This window comes from Cryptomeria japonica, chromosome 9 (assembly GCF_030272615.1).
Source record: "Cryptomeria japonica chromosome 9, Sugi_1.0, whole genome shotgun sequence".
In the NCBI taxonomy this organism is placed as follows: domain Eukaryota; kingdom Viridiplantae; phylum Streptophyta; class Pinopsida; order Cupressales; family Cupressaceae; genus Cryptomeria; species Cryptomeria japonica.
In genome coordinates, this window is record NC_081413.1 from 357,558,119 (window position 1) to 357,570,743 (window position 12,625).

A 12,625-nucleotide genomic window follows, 5' to 3' on the forward strand; every position below is an offset into this window, starting at 1 on the left:
ATTGAGATATCCCCTCTAGCATATCAAAGGGATCCTTTTCTTCTATATCTACTTCCACTTCATCCCCAAAACATAACTTTCTCGGGGTCACTTGTTTTGCGCCTGACATAATATTCATGCTTAGCTTGGCAAAAGGGCTTGATCCCCCTACTACATCCTTCTCCACTTGGACATTATCTTCAGTAGGGGTTTTACTCTTCTTAGACCGTGCCTGTGTTCTCTGTTGGTAGGTTTTGTTGGGAGTGTTGTTGTGTAGCTAGGTCAGATCCCTTCTAGGGCCGACCTAGTGCACAAAATGCCAAGTGACTTGTCGGCCTTGGCATTTGGATATCTCAGTTGTATGAGTTTAATTTTGGGCAGGCCCTATTTGGGCGAACCACTTGTGTGTAACTTGTGATCAAGTTAAATGTAACTTGCAACTAAGGGAGACTCATATGTAACTTGTAATATATAGGTCTGACCCTATCCTTGGCGCCAAAAGTATATGGCCGACTTGAGGTCTATTAGGAGGTATTGATTCATATATATGCAAGGTCATGATTGCATCAATAGATATGAATTCAATAACATGAAGGACATGTAGTGTGCTCGGGGTTGACGATAAGAGCTTATCGTCTATGGTTGGGAAGGCAACAGATCTGATGTTTGCCTGTGGTTAACGAGCGTTACCCTAAAATCAACATGGTATCAGAGCGGGTTCCTTCTATAGAGCCTAGCTGCTTGAAGGTAGATCCTGTGCTTTTGAGGGAGTTCAATCAAAGTAATTTGCAGACTGAGAAATCTAAGTGCAGGTAAAAGTCGATTACCGAGCCTCTCAACTCAGACGTGAGCATCGCATATGCTCTGCGGCGAGTAATGACCGTTGAGGTGCCGATGATCGCCATAGATCTATTGTTAGTACTCAATGACAGATTCGGTCCAATGCCTTGGCGTTGAAAGTCGCCAAGCCTGGTATCAAAATGCTAACGATAAGTGGAGTCGCTATGGACATCTCTGTCCGTTTTAACATTCTATATTCAAATTCTTCATTCGGGGAGGAGAACTTGTTTTGGAGGATTCTCTCCGGCGATCGTAACATTTTACTAGCAAATTACGGAGATCGCTTGCTTCACGACGCTCGTGGCTAGACACATCAACAAGGTGGCAGCAAGCATTTTGAGGATTCAACGAAGCGACGCGAGTCGGTACGCGTGCTATCAACTGTTCAGTGTAATGGAAGGTTGAGATCGAGCAGCAGCATAGTGGCGAGTTTTGTGATGATCACATTAAGCCATACACAAATGTGAAATGTGTGCGTATGGGGACGAAAGCGAATGGAGGCACCTAACGATTAGGAATGATGGAGAAGGCCTCCGTGCAATAACGCCTTGGAATAGCTCTCACATCATCCTAGAAGCTTCAAGAGTCTCATGAAGCATTCATTTCGCTGAAACCTGCATAGGCATAATTGGATGGGGTTGCGAATCAGATGATATTGCAACTGAAGGTCCAGTTATTCGAGTTCTTACTTATGTCGCTCTTGAAGATCATCTAACGTTTGTCCTAGGATGGGCACTGCAGCTTAGCATTCTGGCACACCTTGCTACAGATGGATTTCTGACGCATTTATGTGGTCGGTCCTTCACTTTGCTGTGAATGGTATTAAAGGCAGTTCTTCAGATGATGCTTAAGCTATGCACGGAGCAGATATTGTGGACAGATGATGAGTGATGGCGAGGGCCAAAGGCCATGCAGCCATTAGATCATCACTAGGTGCTTCGGTGTGATCAATCCAAGTGAATGGAAATTCCATTGCTGAGCAAAATTATGAAAGGACGAATCAGAGATTGCATTCTAGGAAGGAAGATTGCTTGCATTTCTTCGTAGAGGAAGAATCAACATTCAGAGGGAGTCTGACATATCGTCAGAAGTAACCTTGGACGAAGAGATCAGAAGGTTGATATCTGCTTCAGAGGGAGCTTGACATTTCAGCTTCAGAGGGAGCCACGTCATCATGAAGATTTGGTTAATGAGTTCTTCTCTGTGATGGAGAAATTTGAGGTGAAAGCCCTTGTTAATGAGTTCTTCTCTGTGAGGGAGAAGTTCGAGGTGCAATCCCTTGTTAATGAGTTCTTCTCTGTGAGGGAGAAGTTCGAGGTGCAATCCCTTGTTAATGAGTTCTTCTTTGTAAGGGAGGAGTTCGAGGTGCAATCCCTTGTTAATGAGTTCTTCTCTGTGAGGGAGAAGTTCGAGGTGCAATCCCTTGTTAATGCATTCTTCTCTGGGAGAAGTTTGAGGTGAAAGCCCTTGTTCCACCCTCTGCGAGTAGGCATGGTGGAGATGCATTCTTCTCTGGGAGAAGTCTGAGGTTAAAGCCCTCGTTCCACCCTTTGCGAGTAGGTATGGTGGATCCACCCTCTGTGAGTAGGCATGGTGGTAATGCACCCTTCTCTGGGAGAAGGTTGAGGTGAAAGCCCTCTTCCACCCTTTGCGAGTAGGCATGGTGAGCCCACCCGTTGCGAGTAGGTATGGTGGGTATCATGGAAGAAATTCCATGATGTGCTTGTTCACCCTCTGGGAGTAGCTATGGTGAACATATTATTCATGGGAGTAGCCATGGTGGTAGTCACTATGTGACTTGGTTATTCAGAAGGAATCCTCCCTAACTAAGAGGGAGTGTTGTTATGTAGCTAGATCAGATCCCTTCTAGGGCCGACCTAGTGCACAAAATGCCAAGTGGCTTGTTGCCCTTGGCATTTGGATATCTCAGTTGTATGAGTCTAATTTGGGGCAGGCCCTATTTGGGCGAACCACTTGTGTGTAACTTGTGATCAAGTTAAATGTAACTTGCAACTAAGGGAGACTCATATGTAACTTGTAATATATAGGTCTGACCCTATCCTTGGTGCCAAAAGTATATGGCCGACTTGAGGTCTATTAGGAGGTATTGATTCGTATATATGCAAGGTCATGATTGCATCAATAGATATGAATTCAATAACATGAAGGAAATGTAGTGTGCTCGGGGGTGACGATAAGAACTTATCGTCTATGGTTGGGAAGGCAACAGATCTGATGTTTGCCTGTGGTTAACGAGCACTACCATAAAATCAACTTTGCTTGATGATGCCAGGGTTTGGCAAATTGTTTTCTTTTTTTAGATATCCCCTCTAGCATATCAAAGGGATCCTTTTCTTCTATATCTACTTCCACTTCATCCCCAAAACATAACTTTCTCGGGGTCACTTGTTTTGCGCCTGACATAATATTCACGCTTAGCTTGGCAGAAGGGCCTGATGCCCCTGCTACATCCTTCTCCACTTGGACATTATTTTCAGTAGGGGTTTTACTCTTCTTAGACCGTGCCTGTGTTCTCCGTTGGTAGGTTTTGTTAGGAGAAACCATCACCAAGATTTTCTCTGTAACCTCTGGCTGAGTCATTGAATAGATTGGTGTCCTTCCAATTTCTGTGCCATCTATAATCATTCCTAGATTATTCGTTCTCTCCAAAGGATTTCCCCTTTCTATGGACTCCTGGCCGGTCCCCTCTATCTGTTCTTGAGGAATGCATCCTATTTGAACCAAATTTATCTGTGGGCTTGGTTCTCTATACCTCCCTTCTGTTATCCTACCTCCATTTCCTGCAAGTTCTGGTCATCCTGGGATATTTTTTCTTGGGCCACATCCATTCCATTTTCCCCAAAATTTTCTTCCTATTTTTACCAGCTTGCTCCATTGTCGGGGACAGGGAGTGCCCCTCTTGAGGTTGTCCTTGGACAATCTCCCCGACCTAATTTTTTCCTTTATCATTAGCTAAACATTCCGAAGTATTATGCCCATCCTTCTTACACGTCTTACAACTTTCAACAATGTCTTCTACTTCAATCTTCTGAACCCATATACCTTCATTCGAGATCAGTTGTATTTCCTTTGGCAAAGGGGGAATGGGGCGCCACATTATACATATACGGGTGTAGACACTGAAGTCCTTTTTCTCCATAGCTTCGTCCGCTTTTAAAACTCTACCCAGTTTGTTCCCAATCTGTTGCAGAGTATCCATTTCTCAATACTCCCTAGGTAGATTATAGAACCGAATCCAGACTGGCACTTCTTCTATGGTTGCTTTCAGAGGGTCAAAGTTTGGCTCCCAGTCTTTGATATATACTCCCATACCCCCCATCATATATGGGCCACCATTCAGGATGCGTTCTTTGCTTCTTATATCTTCACAAATAATCAGAAAGAATCCATTTGGAAGGGTCTTAACAATACATCCCACTCCCCATATCTCTTCACACCATTTTTCGACTCTTGGAAAAGCTGGCCAATCTCCTGCCCACTTAATAAAAAAAACCCCTCTCTCTCAACGTACACACCACAAACTTCCAACCCTTATGTTCTATGTTGATTGAAATCCTCTTCACCGCATCTACTTGGATGTTCTTTAGGGCCGGGTCCTTTCCCTTTTGGTTTTCCTTTGGTCTCCAGAATTTCTTGGCTATTTGATAGTAACCAGTTTCTCTTCCTGTGATAGTATCCGTATAACCCCATTTCCTTTGGGGGGGGGGGGTCGTTTTCTCTTGAGAAATTCCGATCGCTTCGCTGTATTTTCTGGGAACAATGACGATTTTACCGATCCTCCCAAACCCTTTGTGGCAGGTGCCACGGGAGAGGGCGACCCTTCTGCAAATCCTTGCCTCTTCCTTGAAAGGAAGGCTGCCTGTATCATCTTTGGCTCTGGAAATCCATCCTTCCAATTATTTCAGTGTTACTTCAGATATATTATTTAATAATTTTTAGTTATTATTGCTTTCCCATGATAAAAGTTTCTAATGTATGCTTGTTTAATCTAATTTTAGTGAAAATATCTATTTACATTCCTCTTTTTTTTTTTTCATTTTTGCTCACAGTTCTTATTGGTGTAACATGCCAACAAGAGATATGATACAGCTGTTTGACATATGAAATATGATAATTATTAAATATTTATTAATAATAACATATATTTTATATGTTATTATAATATTATATATAAATTTATTTGCACGTGCGCATACGCGCATGTGTGTAATATACACAAACAGGTGTACCTATACCCAGAGGGGAAAAAAATTGCTGTACCAACTGTGAGCCCTGAACCCTGAATCCATACACGTAACTGTACCTTAACCGGCAACCTAGATTCTCAACTGCAAGACCAGCTTTACCAGCTTGTATGGAGCTCTTTGAGAACTTGGCATGGGGTGAGTAACCTATGAATGATGAAAACATCATATGCTATGTTAGGTTCTTGGTGATGACTTTTCTTCAGGAGGCAGCTGGCCTCATCAAATCCAAACATGTAAATCTTCTCTTCTTTTATGCACACTGGCCAGACATGCTGTGAGCTCGTCTGAAAGTCTTCATTTTCCTGATTTTGTAGGCAAACAATTCATTTTCTTGAAGCAAATTAATGGAGTAACTTGTTGCTCTGTATAGCAGATCCACTTTTGGGGAGAATTACTTGTTTACAAACTGCCTATGAACGAGGGCACTGTATTTCTTTGATCCAAACACTAGTAAACTGATTGTTTTGAACAAGATATGCTTATCTTCTTCCCTTAAATCCTGTTATGAGTTGCGTCCATCTTTATTTTAATCCCTAAATATGGTTAGAGGAGTTTAAAGAAGTTGTGTTAATTATGTGGAAGCAATCCACAATAGAATTATCTACCCGTAAGTGGATAAATGGAGTAGATTGAAGGCAAGAGGAAGATGCTAAGCACTTGAGAGGTTGAGTCCAATCTGTTTCCTGGCACAATGCAACCTATTCCAGGGCCAAAAATTATGATGTGGACTATAATATCTCGAGATTCCTTTTTGTGTAGTTTTCATAGATAGGTTTTGGTGTTCAGCTTGAACCTCATGTCCTCAACATGTGAGAGAGACGCTTGACTGCTACACCGTATTTAGAAGTTAAAGGTGAAATCACTTGATTGGTTGACACAAATTCATAATGCTATTTGTGGAAGCTGAAAAGAGACCAGTACAAGATCTCTGCTACATTGCAGTCCTCCTGTTTCCCATTTCTTGTTTGTGGTAACATGGATTGCAGCAATGGTTCCGTACCTGATTTTGCAGTTTTTTGATCCCAAGTCCTATGTGAACTTGCTTATATCAAGAAACAGATCAGGTTGCAGATAGCAGATGGAACTATTACCTTGGCATGCAAGAGTCAATTCAAACAACTGAATCTAGTACACGTTAAGAAAGTTTAAGTTCGTAGTTGCAGATGGTAATATTTCTTAAATCCATTTTTAATGGTCTGTTTGGTCCATAGAATGTGTAGTATATTACAAGGGTTAAGTAGCAGATAATGGAGATGTAAAAAGTCGTGATACTATGTCTAATTTTAAGTTTTGTTGCTTGGAGTCTTGGACTCCATAATGATCATTTTGAAAACCATTATAAGTTTTGACTTTGCCATATTAGCTGTAGCTCACATTTACACATTTAATTGATCTATTAAGCTCCATATCATGCTGAATTGACTCTTCATTTGTTGCTTGCAGCTGAAGACAACAACTCTTACAGTTCTGCTGGTGATTCTTCTAGTTATTTTCTTTTCTTCTGTTGATTCTGCTTTAAGTTTTTTGTTCGCTTCAATCTTTAAATGAAGCCCCTAGGTGTTGTTTTAGTTAACCTCTTCTGGAGGAAAGAAAAAGGCATTAGAAGAAAGAGCATGCTGTTTCTGATGGGGAAGCTTTGGGTTCGGTTTTGGAATTTGATAATTTGAGTCTAATGATGTTGAAATAATATACCAGCTGATTCTAACACGTGATATTTATTTTAGCTATTATTTATTGAGTAAATTTATTGCTTGGAGAGCGAAGCCAAAATCTGAATGCTCTGTGATACCCTTTACTCTCTTAAGGGAAGGTTCAGTCAAGCAGTGAAACCTGAAAATTGAGGCACAATTAATGACAACAGTTGACTGAAACATAAAAAATGATTCAGATTTTCCCATGTTGCAGCCTCCTTTTTTCAATGACGAATTATATTGGTTGGTGACTAAAGAGGATTTCTTACGACATTTGATTAATCACGAATCCCTTTTATTACCTGCTCTCCACATTTAAAACTTTTGAAGCAAGCTGTAGCCAATTGCAAAATTTATATAGATTTTATCTGCATCTTAATGTGCTTTCTCTAATATAATTCCCTTTCCATTTTATTACTGGATAGATCTGGTAGTCTTGGAAGCTTTCTAATGCATCTCGTAAGGTTGTGTTTTCTAAATTGTCCGCATATAGAAGACTTCTTGTCTGTCTTTAGCTGGTATACATCTTTTGACTTTTCTAATAAAGAGTATATGCCATTTACAGAACTTTAATAATACCACTATTCCAGCTCTTCTTCAATCATTTTACCTTATATGTTCTAAATGTCATTTGAAGCTTAGTAGCATTCCATTTACACGATATTGACATGGTTTGAGAAAACCATCAATGGAATTCAAATTTCTAGATTCAAAATGAGAAAATCTTTGGCAAAAACCTGGTAAGCTAACAAATTATATAATATTTGAAAAACAGAGAAAAAAATTGAATTTGTTATTTAATATCAAATGTAGCACATAGAGCTTAATAAACATTATTTAAAAAAAAATGCCAATTGCCAAAAAAAAAAATGCATTGGATGATTCTGATTTTTTTTTCTTCTTGAAACTTTTACCTAAGAGGGTCTTGGAAAAACCAAATACCAGCATTAAAATAATCGGGGCTTTGTGTTAAAGGAATTTTTTTTTTTTCAAACTTAGTCTAGGCTAATCCAATAAAATGCATACACATAAGCACAATAAACCTAGACTAATTAATGATGCTAGCTAGGCTGATATCTGATAATTTTGCAACTATCTTAGGAAATTTAAATGCATTAAATGACAATACTTAGTGTTCTGTTATTGAAAAATGAATGGTCTAAATGAATACTCTTGAATCTGTGAAGACCTAGGATTAGGAACAGCAGATGGCAGTTTGATATTCATTTCGCATAAGATTATTCCTTTTCTCTATGTAGGGACAAGTTTGGGGATAAGGATTGAGTTTGTCATTGTGGAAGTGTCCTGTCCTCGTGGACTTGATTTTTGTTTCTTTAGCTTCCCTTGATATGTGAAAGGTGGTGGTATCTATAAATACCTTGGTAGGGCATAAGGGTCACACTTACCTATGTCAACATGAGGAAATGTGTGGCAATAGTGAAAATAATACTCTTTAATCATGCATATGCTTCTAGGGCGATTGTGCAGATCTAGATTTCTTTTCATACATCAAATCCAAATGTTTTAATGTGAATGATTAAATACTTAAAATATTGAATGTCTTTAAATGCAAGGACATAGGGACACGTCATGTGAATTTGTGATTGGTTGGTCCTTGGTGGAAATGGTATAGGTTGGAGTCCACTGAATTTGAAATTTGAATTTGAAAGGGTTGAGTTTGCAATTGTAAGGTTGAACTTGCAACTACTATAATGACCTCAAATATAAAAAGCGGGCCAAATTAGCATGAAAATCAAGTACAAGGAAGTATGTGCATATAATGAGTATAATAAATATTAAATACAACAACGATGGGAATGCATGAACATATGAATGAGATAGAGGATCAATTTATAGGGATAAATATAATAATTAGGTAGGTTGCATAGGGAAAGGGACGAAAATTTGCACAAAATTGTGTCGTTTGTTAATATGTTATATATTAAGGCATCCAGTTTAAAATGAGTATAAAACTAAATGGGAAATGACATGGCTATGCAAGTTTCACCACTACATTTTTTCTCTCATTTCTAAAGTGCATGTGAATCTTCAGATGATCATGCATCTCAAAGTGTGTAGCACTCACAATTATGCATGTAAAGTAAATATTTATATATTAAAGGATATAGAAGGGCCTCCATGTAAAGTAATAGACCCCCTAAGTGTCATTGTGCAAGTTTCCTTTTTATCGTATTTTCTCCTTAAAAACTAAGGATGAGCCTTTGCAAGCAACTATAATTGGCTATAAAACTAAACACGAAAAACCTGGTGATATGATATGCAACTTGTTATCACGAAATTAAAATAAACAAGAAGCATTAAAAATAAAATTTAAAATGCTAATTCTAACTCATGCAAACCTCCAATTGAGCATCAAATGTGATATGCTCATGATGATGTTGGTATGTGGATGCGTTTATTTTATCAACATAACATTATTTATTAGACACTATATTTAATAGTGTAATGTTTCATTAAAGTTGATGGATGACAAGGATGAAGTTGAGATGTTCAATTATAGATTTTTGGAGGGAAGAATGAATGGTTGAGATTTGATCATGGGTTGATAATTAGCTCAAGGATTATGGATATGATGAGGAGATGTGGCAATCATAGAGGAGTTGCAAATTATTTTGTTTTTAATTAAAATAATAATTATTAAGCAATTGATGAATGAGTTAGAAGAAGCCAATTGATTGCATGGAGAATAAATGGATGAGTTGACTTTAGTGAATGAAGGAGTTGAGTGATTCCATAAAGATTAGATGGATGAGTGAATTGATTGCATGACTGAGTTGACTGATAAGATGAATGAGTTAGATAATTTTGATTGATTAGTTAACTCATGAGGTGGATTTGATTTATTTTAAGGATACATGAGAATATTAAGTGGAATCTAGGATTTAATTTATTTTAAGGATATATGAGAATATTAAGTGGAATCTAGGATTTTAATTTATTTAATTTATGAATAAATGGACAAGATGGAATACAATAAATTAAATGGAATTATTTATTTGTTTTAGATGAAGGGAAATTAACCTAATTTAATTAAATAGTGAAAAATATTTGATTAATTAGTGTGGTAATGAAATAGTATTAGAGGTGGTATCAAAAGATGATGTTAGGTGTAGTATTAATAAGTGGTCAATTTTGGGTGTCTACATAACTAATTGCAAGCGAGGAGAACAACCAATATATGAAAAGTAAATATAAGTTGACCGTGTACTTGTGTATACACATATAGCAATGACTATAAAAGAATGCATTGTATAATGATCATGTAGATGTGTCATGTACCCTTTCAAAAAATCTAGATAAAAGACTTCCTGCTTAGGGAGATGTCAAAAATTGCGGGGTAGGATTGTCACTTGAATAATGCTATGGAAACATCAAGAATAAGAGATTGGTACTGTGACTTAACTCATGCCCAAGAGTTGTTGGAGATTGGGGACTAGAGTTGTTGCTCGATGCATGCTAAACGAGTTTTGGGGATCAGGGTTGTTGCCTAATGCATGCCAAGGACAAAGAGACGTTGAAGATCAAGACTGTTGCTTGACTCATTTTATCTTTTGGACACTTTGTGTTCAAGTCTCTTCTATGTATGAAAACTTGTATGAGATTGCAATCAGTGGATGATAACCCATTGGTTGTTGGAATCAGAGAACATATCCCTTTCGTTTTTAGGGCATTCTCACTCAAGGAGTGCATTGGAGCTTCGAAGTTTGTAGTCAATATTTTAGTGAGTACATCATTTGTTGTAAATTTGTAATTGTTGTTTGTTGTTGTAATGACTTAAATAAAAGTCCCATATATCAATATAGGAGTTGCAAATTTTCCAAGTCATGTGCAAATTGCAAGTTTATCATTGTTGTAAAGACCATATCTAAATCCATATAAATTATTGGATCTATATGATTCAATTGTGCAAGTTTATGTTTGTCTAGCCAAATATTTGTTTTGTTTGAGCTTGATCAATTGGTATTGTTTGGATATATTTTGGTGAAGATTGTTGGTTTTGTTTGAAATCTATTAATTTTATTATTTTTTTTGGGAAGGGACACTACAAAATATCTCAAATGCTCAAGATACTAAGCACATGGGTTCCTTATGGTATCAAGGAATAATAATGTTGTCCCCAACATGGGAAAATAATGGTGATGTGGCCCTTCGTGATCAAGAACACCTGTGAAAGGTAGACTAGCATATGCCCTCTAATGTGGCATCCTTGGGCATAAGTACACATTGGTTTAGGCCATAAGTCCCTAGTGGTTGTGGAAATATATGAAATGTAATTCGAACTATGACCTTCGTGTAACCCTTAGAACATGGTTAGGCCATGCATTGACATAATGCAATTGTAAATGCACAACTCTTGATGCCCCCAACATGGTTAAGTAATTATTTAGGGCTTGAATAAATCAAACAAGCACAATAATGCAAGATGAAAGCATATGAGTTTGTATCAAGACAATGACCCATGGGAAAGATAATGCGATTGGGTGTAACTATATAAAATATGGGAAATCATGATGTCCCCTAGATGTTAAGATATAGTAATGATAACACAAAATGTGTAATGCCTCTAATCTCATATAAGATGAACAACAAACTTGTAGCATGAAATCGTCTTACAAACGTAAGACTTAACAATTTCATTAGCCACAAATCTGCCACAATTGCTTTCCTTTAGTGAGTCGGGGATATTGCAAACTGATAGGGGTGACACTTCAAGAACAATCCTCAATATAAATCTCACCTCACAATCAATCGATTAAGTAAGAAGAAACCCGAATCATTATAATTAATTAAAAGATATTATTAAAGGTTAAACACAATTTGACAAGGGACATCGATCAACAAGGAGTGGCACCTCTTCCATGAAATAGTGGTGACCAAAGGGGAGATCATGACTCTCCAATGATGATGGAGGGGTATAAAGGATCAACCAAGTAATCAAGTGGAGATCATCAAACAAAAAAATAGTAGAAAGAAAATCTAATATAAAAGATAGATCTAATTGTAGAAATATCAAGAGTAGTCAACAAATTTTGTTAATCAAAGTATTGAGTATGCTATTACATAATATTAAGCATGATGCACTGATAATATAATAATATGCTTGAATGGATAAATAATTAATTTATTACTGCTAATGTCTTCATTCCTACTTTAATTGTTAGTATATATACTGTACATAGTTAATTATCATAAAGATTCCTTTAAAGCTTTCATCAAATCAGCCATCGCATTATGGAGGGGAGGAGGGACATATGAGGGATGCAAGTAGCTAGGGATCCATTCAGGTAGAGACACCCCAAGTGAGGCGGGGAGGCCGAATAGCGAGTGTCATTCCGTGCTCCTGGGCCTGATGGAATGGCTCGAGGCACTTTGTATGATCTCCCAAGGGGCTCCATAATGTGGATGGGTTATTGGTCAATACCTAAATATAGAATGTATATAAGGGATGTAAGTATCACAAGGTTTTACTCAAGTAGAACAACCCCGAGTGGGGTTCAAAGACCGAATGGTAGGTGTCATTTCGTGCTCTTAGGCTTGATGGATAGGCTCAAGGCACCTTATATGATATTCCAAGGGACTCCATAATGGATAGGTTTTTAGGGAAAGTATTATTGGAATACAAATGAGGAATGCAAATAGCATCTAAGTTCAAGTAAAGCCACCTCAAGTGGGGCCAGTAAGCTGAATGGTGAGTGTATTTTGTGCTACCTTATATGATTTTCCAAGGAACTACATTAATGAAATTAGTTATATCATATGATTGAGTTAATGTTCCTAACCCTAGTAGGAAAGATCTATGTTATTGATTGGGATAATATTACTAGT

General features: G+C 37.7%; 1 protein-coding gene across 2 annotated transcripts in view; it reads left to right on the plus strand.

Annotated features, from left to right (window-relative positions):
* The window catches only part of LOC131029690 (uncharacterized), a 74,972-nt gene extending 67,938 nt beyond the window's left edge, over positions 1-7,034 (plus strand). For both annotated transcript variants that reach the window (XM_057960281.2, XM_057960282.2), the window contains exon 6: positions 6,531-7,034. In XM_057960281.2, coding sequence (XP_057816264.1) covers positions 6,531-6,635 — 105 coding nt within the window. In that variant the 3' untranslated portion in view covers positions 6,636-7,034. The remainder of the gene's footprint in view (positions 1-6,530) is intronic.
* Positions 7,035-12,625: the final 5,591 nt, after the last annotated feature.